The sequence below is a fragment of the Perognathus longimembris genome, chromosome 8 (genome assembly GCF_023159225.1).
Source record: "Perognathus longimembris pacificus isolate PPM17 chromosome 8, ASM2315922v1, whole genome shotgun sequence".
NCBI classification, from domain to species: Eukaryota; Metazoa; Chordata; class Mammalia; order Rodentia; family Heteromyidae; genus Perognathus; species Perognathus longimembris.
The window spans coordinates 8139334-8162574 of record NC_063168.1 but is presented as its reverse complement, the minus strand read 5'-3'; the positions used below and the strand labels follow the sequence as shown (position 1 = coordinate 8162574).

General features: G+C 44.1%; 1 protein-coding gene across 1 annotated transcript; it reads right to left on the bottom strand.

The window, feature by feature from the left end:
* Positions 1-11952: 11952 nt before the first annotated feature.
* On the bottom strand, positions 11953-22168 carry C8H2orf49 (chromosome 8 C2orf49 homolog). Its single transcript, XM_048352476.1, has 4 exons — positions 22038-22168; positions 19017-19183; positions 15806-16181; positions 11953-12741 (listed from the first exon to the last, which is right to left on the bottom strand). The coding sequence occupies exons 1-4, from the start codon at positions 22134-22136 to the stop codon at positions 12685-12687; spliced, it is 699 nt and encodes a 232-aa protein (XP_048208433.1). The 5' UTR covers positions 22137-22168; the 3' UTR covers positions 11953-12684.
* Between the last annotated feature and the right edge of the window lie 1073 nt (positions 22169-23241).

Sequence of the window (23241 nt, the reverse complement as noted above, 5' to 3'; positions counted from 1 at the left end):
CGAATTTTTTTGTCAGCGCAGTGTGTGAAATAGTGACCAGATGGTGAGGTTCCCACTGAATCAAATAGCTCAAGGCTCTGAAAATGCCCGTAAAACCATACAAAAGACAAAAACACACATTCAGGAAAACCTACCACTAACTCTCAGCAAGAAGAGTAAAAGTCTATATATCTAGCCTTTAAGCCACACCCTGGCCCTGGCCCATACCACTGAGCTCCACGGGCAAGCTGGTCCCGAGGTGGGTAGGCCAAGAAGGAAAGGGCTTCCTTTCCTCCCAGCTGCTAACCTTGGCTCTGCTCTAGCAGTGACAGGCCTACGGTTCCAACTGCCGTGCCCCAGTCTGCTCAGGGTGGAGGTCCCCTATTGGAAGTAGCAGTGTGAGAAGCCCCGGGACTGTCAGTGCACACAGTGCCACTTCAGAAACAGGTTGCTGCCCAGCCCCCAGGGAGAGGCAGGCCCTCACAACTCCACTCAGCCCGAGGGGACTGTTTCTGGGTTCCAAGAACAGAAAACTTGGTGCCTAAGGAGCTTATCCAAACAAAAACTGATCTTGGTGGCAAGCAATTCAGTAGGGGCTGGTAGAATGGAAACTCCGTGACAGAGGCGAAAAGCAAAATGGCAGAGCCGGTGGATAGCTCTGTTCAACATTACCAGACAATACTAAGTTGTTGTTGTTTTTTTAATTAAATGAAGTTGTGGAGTTGAAAAAATGTTAGCAGAAATGAAAAAGTCCCTTAGAAGGGAAGAGCTCAATAATAGATTTGAGTTGGGAGCAGAAAAAAAGAAACCAATGAACATAAAGACAAACAATAGAAACTATAAAATCTGAAGAAGAGCTCCTTAAGAGAAATAGAAGAAACTACATGTGAACCAACAAGTAGACCAGGAGAGAAGAGAAAGAGACAAAAAAGGGAAAAAACCCAACACCTGAGCAAGCTGGAAAAATCCCCAAATACAATAAAAACCTTTAACAAACTCAGAGGATAAAGAAGAGATATTAGCACCCTGGGGAATGCTTATCTTATTGTGGGATAACATTTTGACTTGCTTTTAAATGATACTGTTTTGTGGTTAATGTGTTACATTGTATAGTTGCACATACATGTGTACATGAAAGTGCACAAACACTACAGGCAAAACAAAGCTATGCCAATAAAAGTTAATCACAAGGGTTACTACCTCTTTGGAAGAAATACAAGAGCCTTTAGAAAATGCTAGAAATGTTCCATAGTGTGGGTTGGCAAACTCTGGCTTGTTGTTACATCCAGCCATAGCTTTTTGTTCACCAAAGCCCTACATTTTGTGTATGTGTATGTGCCAATATTGGGGCTTAAACTCATAGCTTTGAGCTCTCCAAGTTTTTGGGTTTGTTTTTTTTGCATTTGAGGTTGGCTCTCTACCACTTGAAGCACACTTCCAGTTGCAGCTTTTTCTTGGTTAGTTGGGAATGAGTCTCAGATTTGTCTGCCCAGGATGGCTTTGATCCTCAGATCTCAGTCTCCTGAGTTGCTAGGATTACAGTCATGAGCCGCCACCACCTACTTAGCTTACAAGCCTATAGTTTCAACATCTGGCCTTTACAGGAAAACCTTGCCAGCCCTGCCTTGCTGTCCACCTTGATGTGGGGTGTTTGCAGGGGACGGGAGCAAATGTATGTGCATATTCATGGATGTACGCCACACACATACAATTTTCACTGAGATGTATGAGTTAAAAATGATCTCATTTTGCTGTAATAAAAACACATGAATGTGTATGTTGTGTTTTACAGTTTCTTGTAAACACAGAAAGCAAACTTGTTTGGCATTTACTTGATTGCTCTTATATGAAAACTTGGGGGCTGAGTCTCCTTGGTGCTTTTGTAGCAGTCCATCCAGGGGAGTACCTGGTCTTGCAGCCTCGGACGACTATGAATTATACTTAGGACTGCCCTTGAAATATTTCTGTGGGTGTCTCCGAGACTCAGACTATCTCCTCTTGAAAAGATGATTTCCCTCACCACTGTCAGCTGCTGTAAGTGCTGGGACTACGGTCAAGTCCTACATTGCTTTTACCATTCAGTGGATGTTGAAGTCAACTCCACTGAGAACAAGCTTGCCTGTCTCCATCCCACCTTGTCCTTTATTTCTTCCCTATTCTTCCTTCTTACTTTTGTTCTTTTTTTTTTTTTTTTTTTTTTTGGCCAGTCCTGGGCCTTGGACTCAGGGCCTGAGCACTGTCCCTGGCTTCTTTTTGCTTAAGGCCAACTTGAGCCACAGCGCCACTTCTGGCCTTTTCTATATATGTGGTGCTGAGGAATCGAACCCAGGACTTCATGTATATGAGGCAAGCATTCTTGCCACTAGGCCCTATTCCCAGCCCCCTTCCTACTTTCTTGTTCTCTTCTTTCCCTTTTCTTCCCCACCTATTATGTTGCTTTCTAGTTCATCTGTGGTTTTGTTCTCTGACATCATATAGTTTGGAAGGCTCCTTCCATTAGTCACCAAAACCACGGCTGAGTTTCAACAAAGTACAAAAATATGGCCTACTTATCTGGATTCTGCATTATCTTAGGTTTTGCCTATACTTAAAGTGATTTTATGAATTAATAAAAAGGAGGGGGGTGTCTAGAGGTGTGTCTCACTTGGTAGAGGCAATAAATCCAGAACTGCTTCACACATTTAAGAAGTCAGAGTAAGCCTTTTTCTCTATTTTGAACATAGGAAAAACTTTCATGAACGCGGTACTAGTTACTTCCCATTAAGACACTCTACAATGCTGAGGTTTATTTGATTTTTACCTACCTCAAGCATTGTAAGCTTCAATGCATATCTAAACTATCTTATACAACAAATATAACATTCAAATCTGTGGCACCATGCAGGATATTGTAAAACTCTTAATAGCCTACCTTCAACCCAAGCCCGGACAATCAACTCATTAAGGTAAGTTTTCTTACAAGGCTGTCACTCTGAGGACAGTGCACATGGGCGGGAGCTCAGAACGTGGCTGTCACGACTCGAAGTGTCTCTGAACAATGCTAATTGTGGCTTCTCAATGGTTTTTTAAAATTTTGTGCCCTTAAACATAGGGCCTCATTCTCCGGTTTATCTTTCTTCATTCCCTGTTGGCGCTCCACGCTTGAGCCACTCCTTCAGTTCTCCCAGCGTCTCTAGTGAAGACTTGACCTCTGGGAAGGCCTTAGAGAAATGCCTGTGAAGGAACTTAGTGCTGTTGGCAGAGCGGATCCTGGGACGCCAGCAGAGAAATCCTGTCACCACCTACGTAAAGTCGCTGGCATCTGCTCAGCACACAGACTGGCCACAATCACACACAATCCCATCTGTGAGCACAGAGCCCTGGTAAACAACCCCTAACTTCCTTGGGATTTTTAAATTAGCTCTGCTAAAGCAGAATAAAAGCACTATTAACTGATGTGTCTGTTAGGTCCTCTCCCTGAGGGCTACATGCAGATGCCCCCACCTCATTAAGTCTCCACCCAGTTACCTGGGTAACCAGCAGACCTGGAGGCAGTTACCTCCCCTTTCCCTGAGGTCACCTCCTAATCCACCTGGCCCCACCCCTTGCCCCTGCCCTAAATAAAGGAGGGCTGGGTAGGGGTCACTCTCTCTCTCTCCCTTCTCTCGGGCCATGGATCATCTCGGCCACAGGCCAGCAGTTTGGTAATAAACTTTCTCTTCTGCCTGAATACCGTGTGGTGTTTTCTTTTACCGGCTACCTACTTTAAAAACCTAACATATATGGTGCCGTGACTCGGATTGGGGCTTAAGAGTCAGAACAGGCAGAATTCCCATCTATTTTTCTTCTTTTTCTGGGAGTATCCCAGTCCTGACGGCCCTTTTTCCGTGAACCGAACTGCTGCGAGTCGCCACGTGGCACTTTTCACTAAGACCATTGCTGACCTCCACCTCCACCTCCACCTCCACACCACTTGTCTACCCTGGTGAGTGAAACTGCTGCTGCTCGGGTTCTCTGCCGCTCCGTCCGCCGCTTCTGCCCGGTAAGCTCATCCACTCACCAGGCGCCTCCCTCCCGTGCTTTTTGGGTTTTGCGTCACAGTCACACCCGAGCCGGGACACTGCTAGCACGCCTCTTGACAGTGCAATGAGGCCTGCTCAAAATACTCGCTCAGATACAGTTTTTGCCACTGCAATGGTAAATGGTTAGAAGTCACTTATATTCAGGCTCTCTCTTTCTCTTTTCCTCTCTTTCTCTTCCTTTTTCTCCCTCTCTCTCTCATCTTCCTGCTTACTTGCTTACTTTATAAAATTCCCAAGTCGTACCATCGTTGTGTGCCTTGCTCACAAAGCTGCCTCTTTTCACAGACCTCTGAAACAGGCCTGACCACCAATGTGCTTTGTCAGCAAAGATATCTAAAAGTTCTTTTCTCTAGCATTGACCACGTGGTGAATGTTGGGTTTAACAGGCATCAGCTCAGGTGCCATTATGCCATGCCACATGTTCTCTGTTAGTGTGTTTGTGTCCTGCCACCCCCCTCAACATGGCATCCCACTGGCGTTTATCAAAATATGGTTTCTTGGCTGGGGATATAGCCTAGTGGCAAGAGTGCCTGCCTCGGATACACGAGGCCCTAGGTTCGATTCCCCAGCACCACATATACAGAAAACGGCCAGAAGCGGCGCTGTGGCTCAAGTGGCAGAGTGCTAGCCTTGAGCGGGAAGAAGCCAGGGACGGTGCTCGGGCCCTGAGTCCAAGGCCCAGGACTGGCCAAAAAAAAAAAAAAAAAAAAAAAAAATATGGTTTCTTCATTTGATAATCTGAAAATTGTTTGCTAGCAAAATTGTTTTTCTAACCGACCACATGGTTCTAAAATATTGGGCAAAAAAAAAAAAAAAGAAGTCATTTACTGTTGGAATTCCAAGAGTCTACTGCTGAAATTCATTTTTGCATGCTGTAAAACCTATGTGCACAGTGTGTATGTCTGTGTAAATCTCATTTGTTAGTATGTCCGTCTAGCTATATATCTGTGCTAAAACTCATCACATCTACTGAGTTTTTTTTTTTTTTTTCTTTTTTTTTTTTTTTTTTTTTTTGCCAGTCCTGGGCCTTGGACTCAGGGCCTGATCACTGTCCCTGGCTTCTTCCCGCTCAAGGCTAGCACTCTGCCACTTGAGCCACAGCACCGCTTCTGGCCGTTTTCTGTATATGTGGTGCTGGGGAATCGAACCTAGGGCCTCGTGTATCCGAGGCAGGCACTCTTGCCACTAGGCCATTTCCCCAGCCCCACATCTACTGAGTTTTGTCATTGCAGAATTCTGGCAAGTATTTTGGTCAATTCTTGACAAGGTACAGGTAAGCTCTAGTCCCCTTGGTCTCCTTGTTGTTTTAATTGGAAATCAAAAAGGGCTTTTGTGGCAAAGACTCCTTGGATTGCAGTTCGAAGCCAGCCAGGGCTGAAAATCTCTCTCAACCTCCATCTCCCAATTAATCAGCGAAGAGCCAGGCTTGGAAGCATGGCTGAAGAGACCGGTCTCTAACCAGCCAAATGCTGGAAGTGGAGCTCAAGTGGTAGAGTACTAGCCTCGAGCAGAAGTGCTCAGGGACAGTGCCCAGGCCCTGAGTTCAAACCCTGTGAATGCCAACGGGGGCAAGCTATCCCAGCAACAAGGACCTAGACCCCTGGGCCTCAGCCAGTTCCAGGAACAAGTATCATGGAATGGAGTAAGAGGAAAATGATCGCATCCAAAATGGAGTCACTTTGTCTCACCCTTTCAAAATTAATCAGAGCCGGGGGATCAAGAGATAGTAGCTTGTCCATCTAATGTCCAAACCTGAGTATAAGAACTGTCCAAGTCATCCAATTTTTAATTTTGTGCCCTAAACCCTTCCTTTTGCCTTAATATTTTTGCCCAGCCCCTGCCTCATGAGACTTCTTCCAGGCTTCATTCAAGGACTGGCATCTACCACCAAGGGACCCTGCTGCTCTCCTTCTCCAGGAGAGGCCACATTTCTGCCTTTTACCTCTAATGCCGACGCCCCTTGCCAGCAGGAAGCAGCCAGAGAGAGTCTTCGTCCTTTTTCATAACTATTAAAAGGCTGGAATGCTAGGTCCTCTCCCTGAGAGCTACATGTGCCCCCACCTCATTAAGTCTCCACCCAGTTACCTGGGTAACCTGCAGACCTGGAGGCAGTTACCTCCCCTTTCCCTGAGGTCACCTCCTAATCCACCTGGCCACACCCCTTGCCCCTGCCCTAAATAAAGGAGGGCTGGGTGGGGGTCGCTCTCTCTCTCGGCCATGGATCATCTTGGCCACAGGCCAGCAGTTCGGTAATAAACTTTCTCTTCTGCCTGAATACCGCGTGGCGTTCTCTTTTACAGGCTACCTACTTTAAAAACCTAACAGTGTCAGTTCATATTGTTTTAGAAAACTTGAACCATATAAATAATTCTCAACTACGTTTGGCCTTGTCCATTCTGACATGAAGATACCTCACGGCTGGCTATGAGGTGACTGATAGAAAGGTCTCAAGATTAAACACATGGCAAGCTCTCTGTACTATCTTGGCCATTTTCCTATAAATCTTGATGTCCTAAGTTTATTAGAAAGTTTAAGAAAGTATATAACAAGGCAGAATAGGCAATTTCTTGCTATTATTCAAAGCAGCATTAATATTTTAGTTCAAATTACTGACGTAAAAAACAAAACCTAACTACTACAGGGAGAAAAGGCTAGGACTATTATATGCTTCTTTGTCCTTTGATGAGACTTTTTGGAGCAGTATTGGGTCTTGCACTTACTTGGCTAGTGTTCTGTCACTTGAACTACTCCCAGCCCAGCTTTTTGCTGGTTGTTTGGGACATTGTAAACTCTTAACTTTTCTGCCTGATTGGGCTGGGAATATGGCCTAGTGGCAAGAGCGCTTGCCTCCTACACATGACGCTCTCGGTTTGATTCCCCAGCACCACATATATGGAAAACGGCCAGAAGTGGCGCTGTGGCTCAAGTGGCAGAGTGTTAGCCTTGAGCAAAAAGAAGCCAGGGACAGTGTCAGGCCCTGAGTCCAAGGCCCAGGACTGGCAAAAAAAAAAAAAAACTTTTCTGCCTGAGCAAGCCCTGAACTGCATTCCTCTAGATTTAAGGCTTTTTTCTTAAAGCAAACAATGCTTGATTAAATTGAAACAATTTGTTAATGACTTTTAACAGCTCTTAGAATTTAATCCAAAGCCCCGATCAGAGTCCAACAAGATGTGGCTCCCGCCGCTTACCTTCTTAGTTCATTTATAACACTTTGCCTATTTCCAGTCTTGAGCCAACACACGTCTCTCTATTCTAAGACTTCCTATTCAAGACTATCTCATTCAACCTTTGTCTGGTGGTATGGTTTTTCTCTAACACTTGGGACTTAGTAAAACGCCCATTTTACTCATGATTCTAAGTCAACAATCTAAACTGACTTCACCCGGAACAAAAAATGCAATGGAGGGCTGGGGATATGGCCTAGTGGCAAGAGTGCCTCCCTCATATACATGAGGTCCTGGGTTCGATTCCCCAGCACCACATATACAGAAAATGGCCAGAAGTGGCGCTGTGGCTCAAGTGGCAGAGTGCTAGCCTTCAGCAAAAAGAAGCCAGGGACAGTGCTCAGGCCCTGAGTCCAAGGCCCAGGACTGGCAAAAAAAAAAAAAAAAAAAAATGCAATGGAAGTTGGCCACCAGCTAGACTCACAAAGGTGACCAGTGGCCATACATCAAGCAGTTAATGCTGGCTGTCGGCTGGACCAAGACCTCCCACCCAGGAAGACTGGCCTGTTTCACATGGTTGCAGCAAAGGTCCAATTTTGCGAACCATTCACCTAATCAAAGCAAGTTACAAGGCTAGTCCATCCATCAGTAGTAGGCAATAGGGTCCACCTTTGATGAGAAGAACCAAGTAAGACTATGTGGCCATCTCAATTTGCCGATACTGTTGTTTTTCATTTGCCTTTTAAAATATATTTTCTTGTCAGGTGCCAATAGATCATGCCTGCAATCCTAGCTACTCAGGAAGCTGAGATCTGAGGATCTCGGTTTGAAACCAGCTTTGGGCAGGAAAGTTTGTGAGATTCTTTTCTGCAGTTAACCACCTCCAAAGCCGGAAGTGAAGCTGTGACTCCAGCAGCAGAGTGCCAGCTTTGAGCAAAAGAAGCTCAAGGAGAGCCCAGACCCTTAGCTTAAGTCCTAGGACTGGAACAACAACAATATATATCCCTCACCCACCCCAGGTGAGGCAGAGTTGGCCTTCACCCCGCAAGAGTCCTGCCTCAGCCCCCCATGTGGTAGGAATACAGGTATACACAGAGCCTTTCCCCTAGTGTTTGCAATTGTTCCCCACGAACCTTTCTGACCCCCAGCACCTCAGGATTCTGTTCTATGTCCCTTCCCATCACCACGTTTACCCAGTTTCACAGTTCACATGTATTGTTCTCTTTTCCAATGGATTAGGGACTGATCTGCCTATTCACCCCTAAAATCCTTAACAAAGGCACTTAAAAACATGCAGGCAATTTATACCTTGTTTTACAACAGGGAAAACTAAATTATTAAACGATCCAAACAGTAAAAGCACTTTAATAAATGCACTTCAGCAAAAACAATATAAATGGAAATACAGACAAGAAAATGGAAGATCTACTTTCTCAGTTCCAAAGTAGAAAACTTACCAATTCTTTTCCGAGTGATTTAACTTAGCGCTCCAGTCATCAACTGTAATAACGTTAAAATACCAGTCTAGAAATGAGTAGTTTATTGAGCCAATCTCTTGTTCCATTTTGCTAGGAAACCTCTGCATAGGAAAGTTCAAGGACTTCTATTTTTCACTAGCAGTGTGTCAAGGCAGTCAGCACGCCAGCCTCCAGTCCCAAACACCAGGCCACTGGCGCAGCAGGGCTCAAGGTGACGCTGGACTATTTGGACACTGCCCGCTCCCCATCAGACACACAGAGGAGGAGTACTGTAAAGAACAATGCAGTTTACTCAAATAAAGGCAGACCACATCATCAGAGTACTTTTCCATTTTATTTTTTTATGAATGACAGATCTACTCAAGATAATTGTATTCAGTTTAAATAAGGATAAGACTACTTAAAAGACTTTTACATACAAAAAATGTACATAACAAGTTCAAACTTTTGTGTACTAAGTTACAAAACTTGAACAAGCATTTAATAAAAGAGCACACTTCAAAACATTTGACCATTTGTTAGCCTCTAAAAATGACTGAAGTTCCATAGTAGTAGAGGAAGCTGTTATATACATTTATGATTAAATCTACTGGCAGTTTTACTTAATGTAAGTTTAAAAAAAATCATTGCTATTCAATGAGTCTCTAGATTGGTTTTTGAATCATCTCTCAAAATGTAAGTCAACCAAAATATTTCAAACAAAAATTCCAATTCTGAAGAATTTTAACACTAGCAAATATAGCATAGCCTCGTGGTAGCAGTGAACCAGCTTTCCCAAGTGGCTGTTAGCTATTTAGAGGAAGAAGGTTATCTTGGAAAACTGTACTGCTGTGGGAAGCAATTTAGTGCCTGGGCTGCAGGTCCTGAGACTGCATAAACCACACAGCCGTTTGTGATCCCTGAAGTTTCAGAGGACTGACTGGCACCCATCTATCTCTACCCTTCACTAAATGCGCAGGGCCAGCAATACGACTTGCAAACCTCAGAATGATGCTTAGAACCTAGCGAATCGAGGAGGAATAAAAGAAGGAAAAAAAAATGTAATGGGGGGAAGGGAAGACACAACAGGAAAAGGCAGAGGAGAATGAAAAAAAAAATCCCACCTGCTAATAGCAGTTGTGGTACCCCACAAGCCACCCGTTGACTTTAATGTTATTCACTGCCTAACCTAGTCATAAGATAACTGGCTCTATTGGAATACAGAACCAAGAGCAACACAAAGATCATTCCAAAGCGGTTCACCATTCACATCACGTCTTCCCTAAACTTTTTCTAAACATCCGAGGAAAATACAGCTTAAAAGCTAAGCCTCCCAGTGCTGTGCTCAGGTTTGCAGCACTAGGCCTGCTTCACTCTGAGGAAGCCAGTGCCAGATGAGCGGTTTCTGCGTGCTGCAGAAGGCATGGCGCTCGCTCTAGGATGGGGGGGGAGATGAGCGGTTTCTGCGTGCTGCAGAAGGCATGGCGCTCGCTCTAGGATGGGGGGGGAGATGAGCGGTTTCTGCGTGCTGCAGAAGGCATGGCGCTCGCTCTAGGATGGGGGGGGAGATGAGAGGTTTCCGCGTGCTGCAGAAGGCATGGCGCTCGCTCTAGGATGGGGGGGGAGATGAGCGGTTTCTGCGTGCTGCAGAAGGCATGGCGCTCGCTCTAGGATGGGGGGGGAGATGAGCGGTTTCCGCGTGCTGCAGAAGGCATGGCGCTCGCTCTAGGATGGGGGGGGGGGGAGATGAGCGGTTTCCGTGTGCTGCAGAAGGCATGGCGCTCGCTCTAGGATGGGGGGGGAGATGAGCGGTTTCCGCGTGCTGCAGAAGGCATGGCGCTCGCTCTAGGATGGGGGGGGGGGGGAGATGAGCGGTTTCCCCGTGCTGCAGAAGGCATGGCGCTCGCTCTAGGATGGGGGGGGGGAGATGAGAGGTTTCCGCGTGCTGCAGAAGGCATGGAGCTGGCTCTAGGATGGGGGGGGGGGAGATGAGCGGTTTCCGCGTGCTGCAGAAGGCATGGCGCTCGCTCTAGGATGGGGGGGGAGATGAGCGGTTTCCGCGTGCTGCAGAAGGCATGGCGCTCGCTCTAGGATGGGGGGGGAGATGAGCGGTTTCCGCGTGCTGCAGAAGGCATGGCGCTCGCTCTAGGATGGGGGGATAAGTGGTTTCCACATGCTAAAGGCATGGAGCTCGCTCTAGGATTGGGGGGGATGTGAAACTGTGCACTGCAGTACTCCCCACCTTTCAAACTCAAAGCAGTTCAGTAGTATGCTGCTAGAAAAGCACTGACTCTGATGTTCATAATATAAACTTCAATTTGAAGCAACAATGTTACACAGTTCAGCTGTTATTGTCAACCTACTCTGTAAGTTAAATATACAAATTAAAAATTAATTTCAGAGTAACTAAAAGTTCTCACTGACTTAAAATCGTCAAGTTGCTAACTCTCTCCTAATTAAGAGAAAAATACAAGTGGAAGCTGAGGGATAACTGAATACAAAATATAATTTGTCATTCTACCTAAAATTTAAACTTTTTAATCTTCCTTAATATTTATGGAGAGAATCACAGTTCCCATCCACAATATGCACCAGCCCTGAAATTAATAATATAGTAAAACTTACTATAACATCATTAGTTTATGCAACACTAATATACACATCAATTTTGTTTTATGTGTTATAGATTTAGTCTGGAATAATGACAGAGCTGATTAAAAACTATAGGGTTAGTACTTACCTGTAAGGCTGAATTAGTTTTTGTAAGGCTACTGACTAGCTGAACAACTTGCTTTAACAACTTGAAAGAGGAATGAGATTCCTCTAAAACTTACTGGAAAAGGGTAAACCTCAATTTGAAGATACATGAAAAAAAGTACAAAGTATCTTTTGCTCTTGGTTAGAAATACATAGCAGAAAACTAGACACTAGAACTCTTGAACATAACGTGAATACTATTTCCTCATTGGCCTCCATTATACTGGAAGTGACAGCCTCACACAAAAAACAAATGAAAAAACCCTCTTTACTGCATGGACAGTTGTGTGGGAAGTTGGATGAGACACACTGCAGTAGGCCTCAGTCTACCTGAGGTCCACTCTCTTCTGCAGCACCATGCAGTGAGTTCCAATTCCAGTAGCCCCTCTACTGCATACATCAGAGAAGACCTCTGGCCCCTCACTACCATACTTCCTGTACTCGCTCTCCTAAATAGTATTCTACGCCTCCCATCAATTCTCTAAACTTTCTGCTATGCAGTACCATCTCTAACATGATTATTCAGGCTGAAGATTTTTAAATCAACTTTATTTTTAAGAGATTAAGCTCCTAGGAGGGAATAAGAGTTAAACTCACAGAGTGAGATCACAGGCTACTCACAAGAGTAGGCAGGACTGCTACAAGATAAGGGATGCTTCAGACAGCTCACAGCCAATCCTTTGGTATGATCTCAGGGAAGGAGCTCTGCCTTTCCTTTTGCTTGTTAAAGGAAGAAGTGATATAAGCAACTGAAGAAAGCAATTATATCTGCATATTTGCAATCGTTTCTCCATCAGTATTTATCAAGATGCTTTCTTTGGTGAACCTTTGAGGATGCATATGGAATTTACTAAAATGCTGCAATGAACTATTATTATACTTCTGCTTAGGAAAGTAAATTAACAGAAATGGTAGTAAACTACTAAAATAAAAAAAAATCTCAAATTTCCTCAAGTACTTTGAAGGAGACTAGTAAGAGTAATTACTAAAGTTGGTTAAATGTTTTATGCCAGATCTGTAGTTAATGATTTGAGCAGGACCAATTTGAATGATGTAGATGAAACCATTATTTTAAAAAGAAATTCCTAATCAAGATGTAAAAGGCAAGAATTTTTTTGAGGGAGAAAAGACCTTATCTTTTTCATCTATTTTAAACCTCTTAAGAAAATTCTGCAATAATCAGAATCTCTGTCAATACTGTCAAATGTATGTGTACTCGTTTGAAAAACTTGTTACAGTTATATTTACATTTTTGGAAATATCCCTTCATGGCCATGTAACGTGCTGTATCTTCCTCTTTGCTTCTGGGGGCTTCAGGATAGTCTAATAAAATATAAAGCAGAAAACAGTTCACTCCTACAGTTCATTCTCAGGACAAAGACAGCCAATAAACATTTATACCACCAAGGTTTACTACTATACCAACAGAAGATCATTGCTGCCATCTAGTGGGCCTATATGTTGGGAGTTTAGGAGCCTAAACAATCAGCCTCTGGTTTCCATGTTGTTTTTTCCAAATGTGTATGCACCACTGTGTACTTAAAAAGATACCCGGGCTTGGGCCTTATCCCACAACCAGTAAAATCAGAATCTGTAAGAGGCAGAAGGATGAAGCCATGACTGTCTCTGATTTTTCTGGAGGCTCCTTAGGTAATCCACATGGGGGTTAAGAACTACTGATTGTTCTAGACACATTTCCTCTCTGCCTAACTTACCTTCTCACTCAAATTTACAATCTAAGCCCAGTGAGACGTCTTAACAATATGAGAAATAATTCACATTGTATACAAAATGTTTGTGTATGCGTATATATCTGGAAAAGTCTCTGAGGCTCTTTCACTACAATATTTGAATTTTGGCTTACTCTTCTAACTCATTCCTTATACTGTTCCCATCTCCCAGAAAAATGCCTGACATAAGAATTGAGGCAATGTGTGCCTGGGATCAAACAGATGTGCATTCAAACTGCATTCTGGTCACTTATTAACCTGGGCAAGTTTGTTTGTAAGCAACTGAGATCCTATACTAAGCACATGAGATCCAAATGCTTCAGTAGAATAGAACACAAATAACAGATTCCCTTAACCTCTCTCTCCAAAGCTAGTTACGTGCAGGGTAGAACAGGCAAATGGTAAAACTTAGAAGATCCTAGGTTAGTTTTTTTTTTGTTTGCTCAAGACTAGCATTCTACCACTTGAGCCATGGTGCCACTTCTGGCTTTTTCTGTGATTAAATGAAGATGAAGAGTATCACAGACTTTGCTGTCCCAGCTGGCTTTGAACCATGATCCTCAGATCTCAGCTCCTGAGTAGCTAGGACCACAGGCGTGAGCCACTGGAGCCCAGTTCTGATATGGGTTTCTGTATGGCAATACTGGAGAATGAACTCAGGGGCCTGGGGCTTGCTAGTCAGATACTGTATCAGAGGAGCCATGCCTCAACCATCTGGTGTGGTTTTAAGGTAAGTGCAAAGAGACTTAAAGTCAGGGCCCAAATGCTACTTCATTTGTGACTCTGGACAAATTCCTTACATTGTAAGCCTCACTAATAAATATTTCTTTCTTTTTTTATTTCTCAACATTTCTCCTTTTCAGTCTCAAGATAGTGGGAAGAGTTCAATGACAAAAACCAAGGAAAGGGGCTGGGAGTATGGCCTAGTGGCAAGAGTGCTTGCCTTGTATACATGAGGCCCTGGGTTCGATTCCTCAGCACCACATATACAGAAAATGGCCAGAAGTGGCGCGGTGGCTCAAGTGGCAGAGTGCTAGCCTTGAGCAAAAAAGAAGCCAGGGACAGTGCTCAGGCCCTGAGTTCACGGCCTAGGACTGGCCAAAAAAAGAAAAAGAAAAACCAAGGAAAGCTACCTCACTCTAAGTATTTTAAGCAGAAATAAATTGACATGTGAATTTGTGGTGTGTGTGTGTATGTGTGTGCACACACGTGCACATGCATGCATAGGCATGTACCAGATTTGGGGCTTGAACTCAGGTCCTCTTGCTGCTCACTTGGCTTTTTTGCTCAAGGGTAAGCAAAATTAAGTTGAATATGGTTTCAAAACCAATAATCATCATGAATTTTTAAAGTTCAGGGTTCATGGCTTAGGCCTTTAAACCTAATTACTCAGGAGACTGGGATCTGAGGATCATGATTCAAAGCCAAATCTGGGTAGGAAAAGTCTCCTGAGACAATGATGTCTGATTAACCACCACAAATAGCCAAAAGTGGAGCTGTGGCTCAAGTTGTACAATGCCAGCCCTGAGCACAAAAGCTTAGGGACAGCACCCAGGGCCTGAGTTCAAGTCTTAGGACTGGCACAGAAAAATGAGAAAAAAATCAGGTAACATTATTAAAGTGCTCAAGAGGTATTGCATTCAAACTGCAAGGTTAAATGGGCCACATATGTGCTTTCTCTTGGCCAGCTTCTTGGGCACTGATGAGCCTGAGGCCTGACCCTCCAGATCTCCAGTACAGTTAGAAGAGGGGTAACTGCAGAGGGAGTAACTACTGAGGCAACTCAAGAGGCTGTGAGGGAGTTGGGTTACAGAGCAAAGCACGTGAGTCCAGGGAGTCCTGGAGTACTTCCAGTCTCCAGTGACTGCTTATGCACTCGGCGCCATTATGCCTGTGGAGATAGGTCTTACCCAGATGACCAATCCTTCACTAATGTTATGGGCTGGGCACAAGTGATCAACATGGCTTAGAGCCCCATCTTGTGGGCTGGAACCTCAGCTCTTAGCCTCAGATGCCCCAGTTACAGGTATGGGAGCTGCAGGAAGCACCTATCATCAAATTGTTTATTTTATGCATACATATTTACTCTGGATCCTCTCGGAGGTGCTAGATTTTGTGGTCTTGATTATTCTGCACACGAGTCTTATATTTCACCTGCTTAAAAATAGCTTGCAAGGCCATTGGTCAGCCTTTACCTAGGAAAAATATAACTGAGTAGTTCTACTAGAAGTTGCACATGTTAAGTATCCTAATATGGCCTTTAAAAACCAGTACAGTTGTGAAAGAGCCTGAACTAGCTGCACTGCCTTACTGACAGAAGGAGCCTCCTGACCACCCAAACTCCGTAACATCATCGTGGTGATCCCTCTTTTAGCCTCTCTTGCCTTTACATCTTAATTTTGTTTAAACATCACAGTCAAGAGAAAGATACAAAGTTAATTATCAAAATTCAATTACAGTTTGATGAGGAGACAGATTTTAATTTGTATACAAAGGATCCCATGTCCAGGTGTTTTCAGGTCATGGCCCACAAAGAAAATAAACCTAACTTCAGCTTCTCAAACCCAAGACAAAACAGTAACAGAGCTAGCCCATCTTGGGCTACAAGATAGACTGCTCTAATTTTATACTTTGCATGGTAGCCACCCCCTACTTACCACAGCTTCTGCTTCTTCTTTAGGAGCAGCTCGCTTCAACTTCACAGGTGTAGTTCCAACAGGGGACAAAGGTGGTAACTTCATGGGACCCGAAAGACTTTTCCTATGCGTTAAGTCATGGTTTGGTTTAGTGTCATTATTATTGTATTCCGTCTTATCGTTCGTAGGCAAATTGGAAGACAAAATTAGGGGTGGAACACCTGAAGAGGAATTTGGTAATTTTCGAAAGGCATTACTGGGAAAGCTTGCCTGAGGGGGAGGCTTGAGTCGGTCATTGTCTCCATTCTCTGTCCTTTTCACTTTGATGCTTGTACTTGTTGAGTTTCCATCAAACACAATAAGGGGTCTTTTCCTTAACCCATCTACAGTGTTACTCCTGAAATCAAAGAAAGGCACTTTTGAAAAATACCATTTGGGATGGAATTCAAAGATAAAACAAACAGTAATCATCAGGATTTACTGATAAGACTCTTTCAGGGGGGACTACTAGAAATTAAACATGATCACTGTAAAGGAAATAATTTTCTAGTACTTTTAAATCATAAAATGTTTATAAAAAATAGCTTTACTGTATACATAAGATGTAGCAGGGCTGGGAATATGGCTTAGTGGTAGAGTGCTTGCCTTACAGGCATGAAGCCCTGGCCTCAGCACCACATACACAGAAAAGGCCAGGAGTGAGAAGTGGCTCTGTGACTCAAGTGGCAGTGTTAACCTTGAGCAAAAAGAATCCAGGGATAGCGCTCAGGCCCTGAGTCCAAGCCCCAGGACTGGCAAAAAAAAAAAAATATATATATATATATATATATAAAACAGAATTTCCAAGTAGTAACAAGTAATAATGGCTCAATGATCTGGTTATCTTGACCATGTAATTTTAATTATTATTTTAGAAAATTAAGCTAGCCAGGCAGGGGTGGCTCATACCTATAATACTAGCTACTCAGGAGACTGAGATCTGAGGTTTACAGTTTGAAGCCAGCTTGGGCAGAAAAGTCCATGAGACTCTAACCACCAAGGAGTGGAAAGGTGGCTCAAGTAGTACAACATCAGCCATGAGGGAAAAAAGTCAGAGAAGCAGGGTGCTGGTGGCTCACACCTATAATCTTAACTACTCAGGAATCTGAGGATCCAGGTTCAAAAACCACCCTGGGCAGGAAACTCGAGAGACTAATCTTTAATTAACTATCCAAAAACCCGAAGTAGAGCAGTGGCTCAAAGTGGTAGAGCGCTAACCTGTGTGAAAGAGCTCAGGGACAATGCCCAGACCCTTAGTTCAAGCCCCAAGACCAAGGGCCGCGGGGGGGAGGGGGAGCCGCAGGAGAAAAAGCCAAAGAGAGCAAGCAAGAAAGAAAGATAAGCTATATAATATACCAAGAATAGCAACTTTAATAAGAAGCTATGTAAGTCTTCTGTTTAGCACTTAAAAGTCAAATTTCCTTTCTTAATAGTAAAAGTAGAAAGCATTTAATTGTATGTTACTTATTATATATAGATTTTTGTAGGTTTTGGGTGGGCTCTGGTCTGGGGGCTTGAATTTGGAGCCTGGAAGCGGTCCTTGAGCTTTAATGCTCAAGGCTAGCTTTCTACCACTAGAGCCAGAGCTGCACGTCCAGCTTTTGGTAGTTAATTGGAGATAAAAGTTTCACAGACTTTCCTGCCTGGGCTGGCTCTGAACCACTGAGTAGCCAGGATTACAGATGTGAGCCACTGGCTCCCAACCAGATACAGTTCTTTTTACAACAGATTTAAGGGGAAAAAACCCAAAAAACATTTGAATGAACATGCTAAAAGAACTTGAGTAGTCATTCAATAAGAACATATCAGCCTGGGGCTGGGAATATGGCCTAGTGGCAAGAGTGCTTGCCTCCTACACATGAAGCTCTCGGTTCGATTCCCCAGCACCACATATATGGAAAACGGCCAGAAGGGGCGCTGTGGCTCGGGTGGCAGAGTGCTGGCCTTGAGCGGGAAGAAGCCAGGGATGGTGCTCAGGCCCTGAGTCCAAGGCCCAGGACTGGCCAAAAAAAAGAACATATCAGCCTTGCCATTCAAAGAGTTGCTCAAGAACAGCAACGTTAGCACCCTTTGGTAGCTTTAAGAAATGTGAAATCCAGGGAAGAGAATTGAACTACTATACCAGAATCTTAAAACCAACATTTAAACAAGATTCTTAAATGACCTGCAAAGCTCACCAATTCTTGGGTCACCAGAGTATCATTTGATAGAAAATAAAAAATTGGCTTTTATAGGTTCAATTCAAGGTTAAAAAGGACACACTGAAGTCAGAGGAACATGGTCCTAACTGACATGACCATGAGCATGCCGCAGCACTCCCCTGAATCTCAATTTCTCTGCAAATAATAACCAGTTCAACAATGTTAAGATAGCTCAGATCCTCCCAACTTGAATGGCTCATTCAAGGAGAAAATTAGAGAGAGAGAGAGAGAGAGAGAGAGAGAGAGGTTTTGCTTTTGTTTTGCAGTGTTAAGAGTCTGAAGCCAGAACCTTGTCTATCTTAGAAAGTATTCTGTCATTTGAGCTAAGCTCCAGTCCTCCAAACTACGAATGTTTAACATAGGAGCAAATATAATAATTTTAAGCCAAAGTAATTATCTTTCAAAAATAACACTAAAGGACTATCTGTTGTATGAAGTTCTATTTGAAGGAACCTATAGCTGGCATTGAAAGTGTTTCTTGATGGGGCCAGTGGCTTACTATTATAATCCCAGCAAATAAAGAGGCTGAAATCTGAGGATCTCAGCTTGAAGCCAGCAAAAGTAAGAAAATCTTTGAGACTCATCTCCCATTAACCACCCAAAAGCTGCAAATGCAGCTGTGGCTTAAGTGGTAGAGCACTAGCCTTCATCACAAAAGCTCAGGGTCAGAACCCAGGCTGAGTTCAAGCACTGTCACAGTGCACACCAAAGTTGTTTCTTACCATGACAATGCACTGATGAAGACAACAGTGCCTGAATGAAAACCCAAAAAAGACAGAAGGTATATGCAACACAACTCATGAGGTTGTGACAAACTACCATTTTTTCATCAACTAAAATAAGAGCAAAGAATTTTTCTGAATATTTTTAAATTGCTAAAAGCACAGTGCCAGGTTCACTATAAACAAATTATTTTTTTCTTAAGTTTAACTGGGGGCAAAATACAAAACTGTTTAGGAATGTAAAATAAAAACTAGAACCAGTAAAAGTACCTTTTAGTCTCATTTTTTATCTCATGTAGTTCTCTTTTTTTCCCCATCATTTTCCCCCATCGATTCTTTGGCAAATCCCTCTGAGGCAATGGTATAGCGTGCTGGACATAGAGATCAGTTAGGTTGTCTTTGTTTATTCTGACATCATTTTCAACAGCTATGTTCTTCTGTAGAAAAGGAAACAAAAATAATTTCAAACCAATATATTCATTTAAATAACTACCTAACATAGTAAAACATTACTTAAGTAGCAAATTATAAAACCATTTTCACCATATTGATTCTTTTATAAACACTTTCATGGATACACTAAGGCATTACTACATGTGCTATTAGAGATAGGTTAAGTACTACAAAATTGGGTTCTGCCTCATCTTATAAAAAGACAGTGATCACATGTCCCCACTCAGAGACTGGTGCGGGTTAGCCTTCCCCTCAGACTACTGAAATAGAGGCTGTCTCATCCTATATATGATATCACATGTTTCTCTAATAGAGGTTGGTTGTTGTTTTTTTTTTGGGGGGGGGGAGGGTGTTGGGAGGTAAGAGATTGAAGCCAGAGTCTGTAGTATGTTAAGCAGAAGCTCTAGTACTAAGCTACAGCCCAGCTCCTGTTTTGCTTCTTAAATTGAGGTTAACAACTAAGATTTGAAATACCACAGAAGGAACTGCAGTCCACTTTCTGATGGCAGTAACAATAAACTCTTCAAACAGCCTTCTTTTACCTTCCATGTTTTCACTTCACATGTTTCCAAGTACTTCTTCACACTAATTCCTACCAAAATAACCTTAATCTTCCTCATATCCTAATTTCTTCTTGATATCAAGGAAAGCATACAGCATAAGCAGAGGAACAGTTGTGGAAATGATGAAAATATCACAGGTTCTTCAACTCACAATTTGCTTTGAACGAGTGAGAAAACATATCAATGTACTCAGTCCTTTTTTAAGACTAAAGATACAACTTTCTTTTTGTTCATACAGAGCATGCTACTGTTGATTTTCATCTAGCATTCACTCAGAAGTGAGGTGATCCTGAGCACTGTCCCTTAGCTTTCTCACTCAAGGCTGGTATACAACCACTTGAATCACACCTCCACTTCCAAGCTCTTTGGTGATTAATTAGAGATAGTCTCTTCAACTTTCCAGGCTTCAGACCTTGAACTACTTGTCTACAAGTGTAGCTTATACATGTGAAAAAGTGACATATATATCTCTCCCATGAATGATGAAAGAGCAGATAAGATCTCTTAGTCATTTACTAGGAAGAAGAGGCACATACACTATATTCCAAATAAAGACTTTTACATCAGTGTAGTTAATAAGTAGGAAAAATTTCCTTTTGAGACCATACTTCCTTGCTGATCTTCAGTGATCAAGAAATTATCCTTTCCATTCCTCATTTTTCTCATCTGAGAAATACTCTGGTAATACCTCACAAGGCTCTGGTCTGAGGAATGAGATAATCCACCAATAGTAAGTGTCTAACAAATGTTCAGCTGTCACTACTATTCTTTTTCACATGTGAGCTGGTTATTCAATGTATCATTTCAAGGAGCAAATTTCCTTTTGGTTTTTGGCATGGATTAGTTGTGAAGGTGGTTTGATGGGGACATGTCCACATACATTAAAATATCTGGATCAGATTCATCCCCTTTCTCTTTTTCCAAATCAGTCCTCAGATCCCAGCCTCCTGAGTAGCTAGGATTACAGCCATGAGCCACCAGCACGGGACTTTGGAGGTTCTATTGGACAGCATGTCCAGAGGACTCATGGGCAGGAGACTCCAGAAAGCTCTCAAAAGTGTTGCTCTTGTCTATCAGCAAGAAACTGGTTTAAAAATGCAACTTTTCAGGCTAGGGTCCAAATTTACTTAATGAGCAACAACGACTGAGAACAGAACCCAGAAAACTGTGGGCCACCAACAGGTCCTTGACCATTCTGAAACACTTTAAAGCTTGAGAACTATAGGTTATAGGTCATTATTAAAATGATCTACTTAGCAAGAAAGCGTCAGGTATTGTACTGAAGAGAAACCATTTGGAAAACAAAATATGCCACAGAAAACCATATAGAAACTTTCCTTAATTCTACCACTTTAGCCTTTTCTCCCATCCCTAAGCTTTTTCCATTCAAAGCTCGCGCTCAACCACTTGAGCCACAGCTCCACTTTCCAGACCTCAAGTCATCATGATCCTCAAATCTCTGCCTCCTGAAACTATAGGCGTGAGCAACGAGCGTGCAGAAACGTTTTTGTTTTGTTTCTGAGTCCTATCACGGGCCACAGCTGCTAGAAAAGAGCATACACTGTGTGGTGAGAGGAAGCCCTGAATTCTCCTGCCATTTACACGCAACGACTGATGTCTTTCAACGCGGTGAAATGCACTGTTTCTCAAATGTTTTCCAGCCTCGATGGCCAACGACTTCTACCCTCCCAAGTCTACCATCCTATTTTTTTGTTGTTGTTCCTTCCGGTTCTGGGAGTGGAACTCCGGGCCGGGGCGCTTTTGTGCTCAAGTCTGGCATTCTACTACAGCTCCACTAATGGCTTTGGGGATGCGGGGGGGGGGGGGGGGGGGGGCGGAGCTAAGTGGAGATAGGAGTTTCCCGGACTTTGCGGACTAGGGTAGCTTTGAACTGCGATCCTCAGATCTCAGCTTCCTGGGTAGCTAGGGTTACAGCCGTGAGCCCCTGGCGCCCGACTTCACAATTCTATCACTCCATGCTTCGTCTCCCGCCTGTCGCCCGGCCCTAGCTTACACACGGGCTATGGGGGTGACCGGTGAGTGCTCTCTCGGAGGAGACGACCCTGAGTTTGAGTCCCAGGAAGTCCCGACCTCTAGGCACGCCTTCCGTTGGCGCAGGGGCGGGGATAGCCCAAACCGGTCCGTGTAGGCGGAGGGCGGCACGAACTCGGCGGGGCGCGCGCCAGGGGCGGGTTGCCTGTCATCCTCGCGGACCACTTGGAACAGGCCCGCCCTCCCGCCCGGCTCGCCCGTCCTCCGCCCCGGCGCGTCCAACCTGCTCTAGAGTGAGGAGAAGGAACTCCTGAGAGAGCAGCTCCGGGTGCAACAGCAGTTCCGAGTCCGTGGAGCCGCGTCCGCCCACATCCCCCGCCATAGTTGTCGCCTGGAGACCCCGTCGACTACCCACAAAGCTCCGCGGAGGAGGCGTCCCGGAAGTGACGTGAGGGGCGGCGCCTCCACTGTGACGTCGCTCGCCGCGCGCCCTGTGACGCCTCCCGCGCTGGGGCGGGCGCTGGCTGGCCGTGAGCTCTCGGCTGCGGGGAGGGGATGTGCGGGGGGGGGGGGGGGGTGGAGGGGGAAGCGGAGACGTCAGACGGTGGAAGGATCCGTGCCCGGAAGGGCGGGGAGGACGAAGCTCACCCTGCCTGCCAAGTCCTGCGGGAAGAGCAGGAAAGACCAAGTTCCTGACTGGTCGCGCCTCTGTGACGTACGAAGGCCCAGTGGCCGAGGCTGAGAATCCAAAGGGATTCTCGAGTCAGCCTGGAGTGTCTGGCAAATACTGCCCTGTGATGTCCCGAGTTGTCTTCGCCCGTCCCTCCCTCCCTCCCTCCCTCCTTCCCTTCCTTCTTCCTCCCTTCCCTCCTTTCCCTCCTCCTTCCCTCCCTCCCTCTCTTTCCCTGACTTCTGTATCGTTTACCACCTCATTGATCTATAAGCCAGAGACTTTATCTCATTCATTGGCCATTCCGTGCCTGAGACTTAAACACTCAAATATTTGTTCCCTGTGGAATACCGGTTTAGGAAATGAGAAGGTGAATCGGATCCAGGTATTGTATAAATACATAGACATGTTCCCATGAAACCCTCAGTGTACTAATTTATACCAATAACAAAAAGGAAATTTGCTCCTTGAAAGGGTACGTTGACTAACCAGCTCACATGTGGAAAATAATCACCTGAGAAACTGGTAATGACAGCCGAACATTTGTTAAACATTTACTGTTGTTGGACCCTGGGATCATAGCTTTATGAGGTATTGCAAGAGTATTTCTCAGAGAAGAAAAATGGGGGATAGAAAGGATAGTTTACTGAGCATTGAGGAGCACAGTGAGGAAGTCAGTCGGGTCTGAAAAGTAAATTAATTCCTGGTAATTGACTAAGATACTATCTGCCCTTTCATCATCCTTGGGAGAGACTTATATCCCCAGGTTTTCACATTTAAAAGATACACTTGAAGGGGTATGCTTAGTGTTTGTTTA

Excerpts from the sequence above, each read along its gene's own strand:
- C8H2orf49 (XM_048352476.1), bottom strand. The coding sequence starts at position 22,136 with ATGGCGGGGGATGTGGGCGGACGCGGCTCCACGGACTCGGAACTGCTG. Across the intron at positions 19,184-22,037 it reads TTCTCCTCACTCTAGAGCAG|AAGAACATAGCTGTTGAAAA; the intron begins GTTGGACGCGCC and ends CCTTTTCTACAG. Across the intron at positions 16,182-19,016 it reads ATAAAAAATGAGACTAAAAG|GAGTAACACTGTAGATGGGT; the intron begins GTACTTTTACTG and ends CTTTGATTTCAG.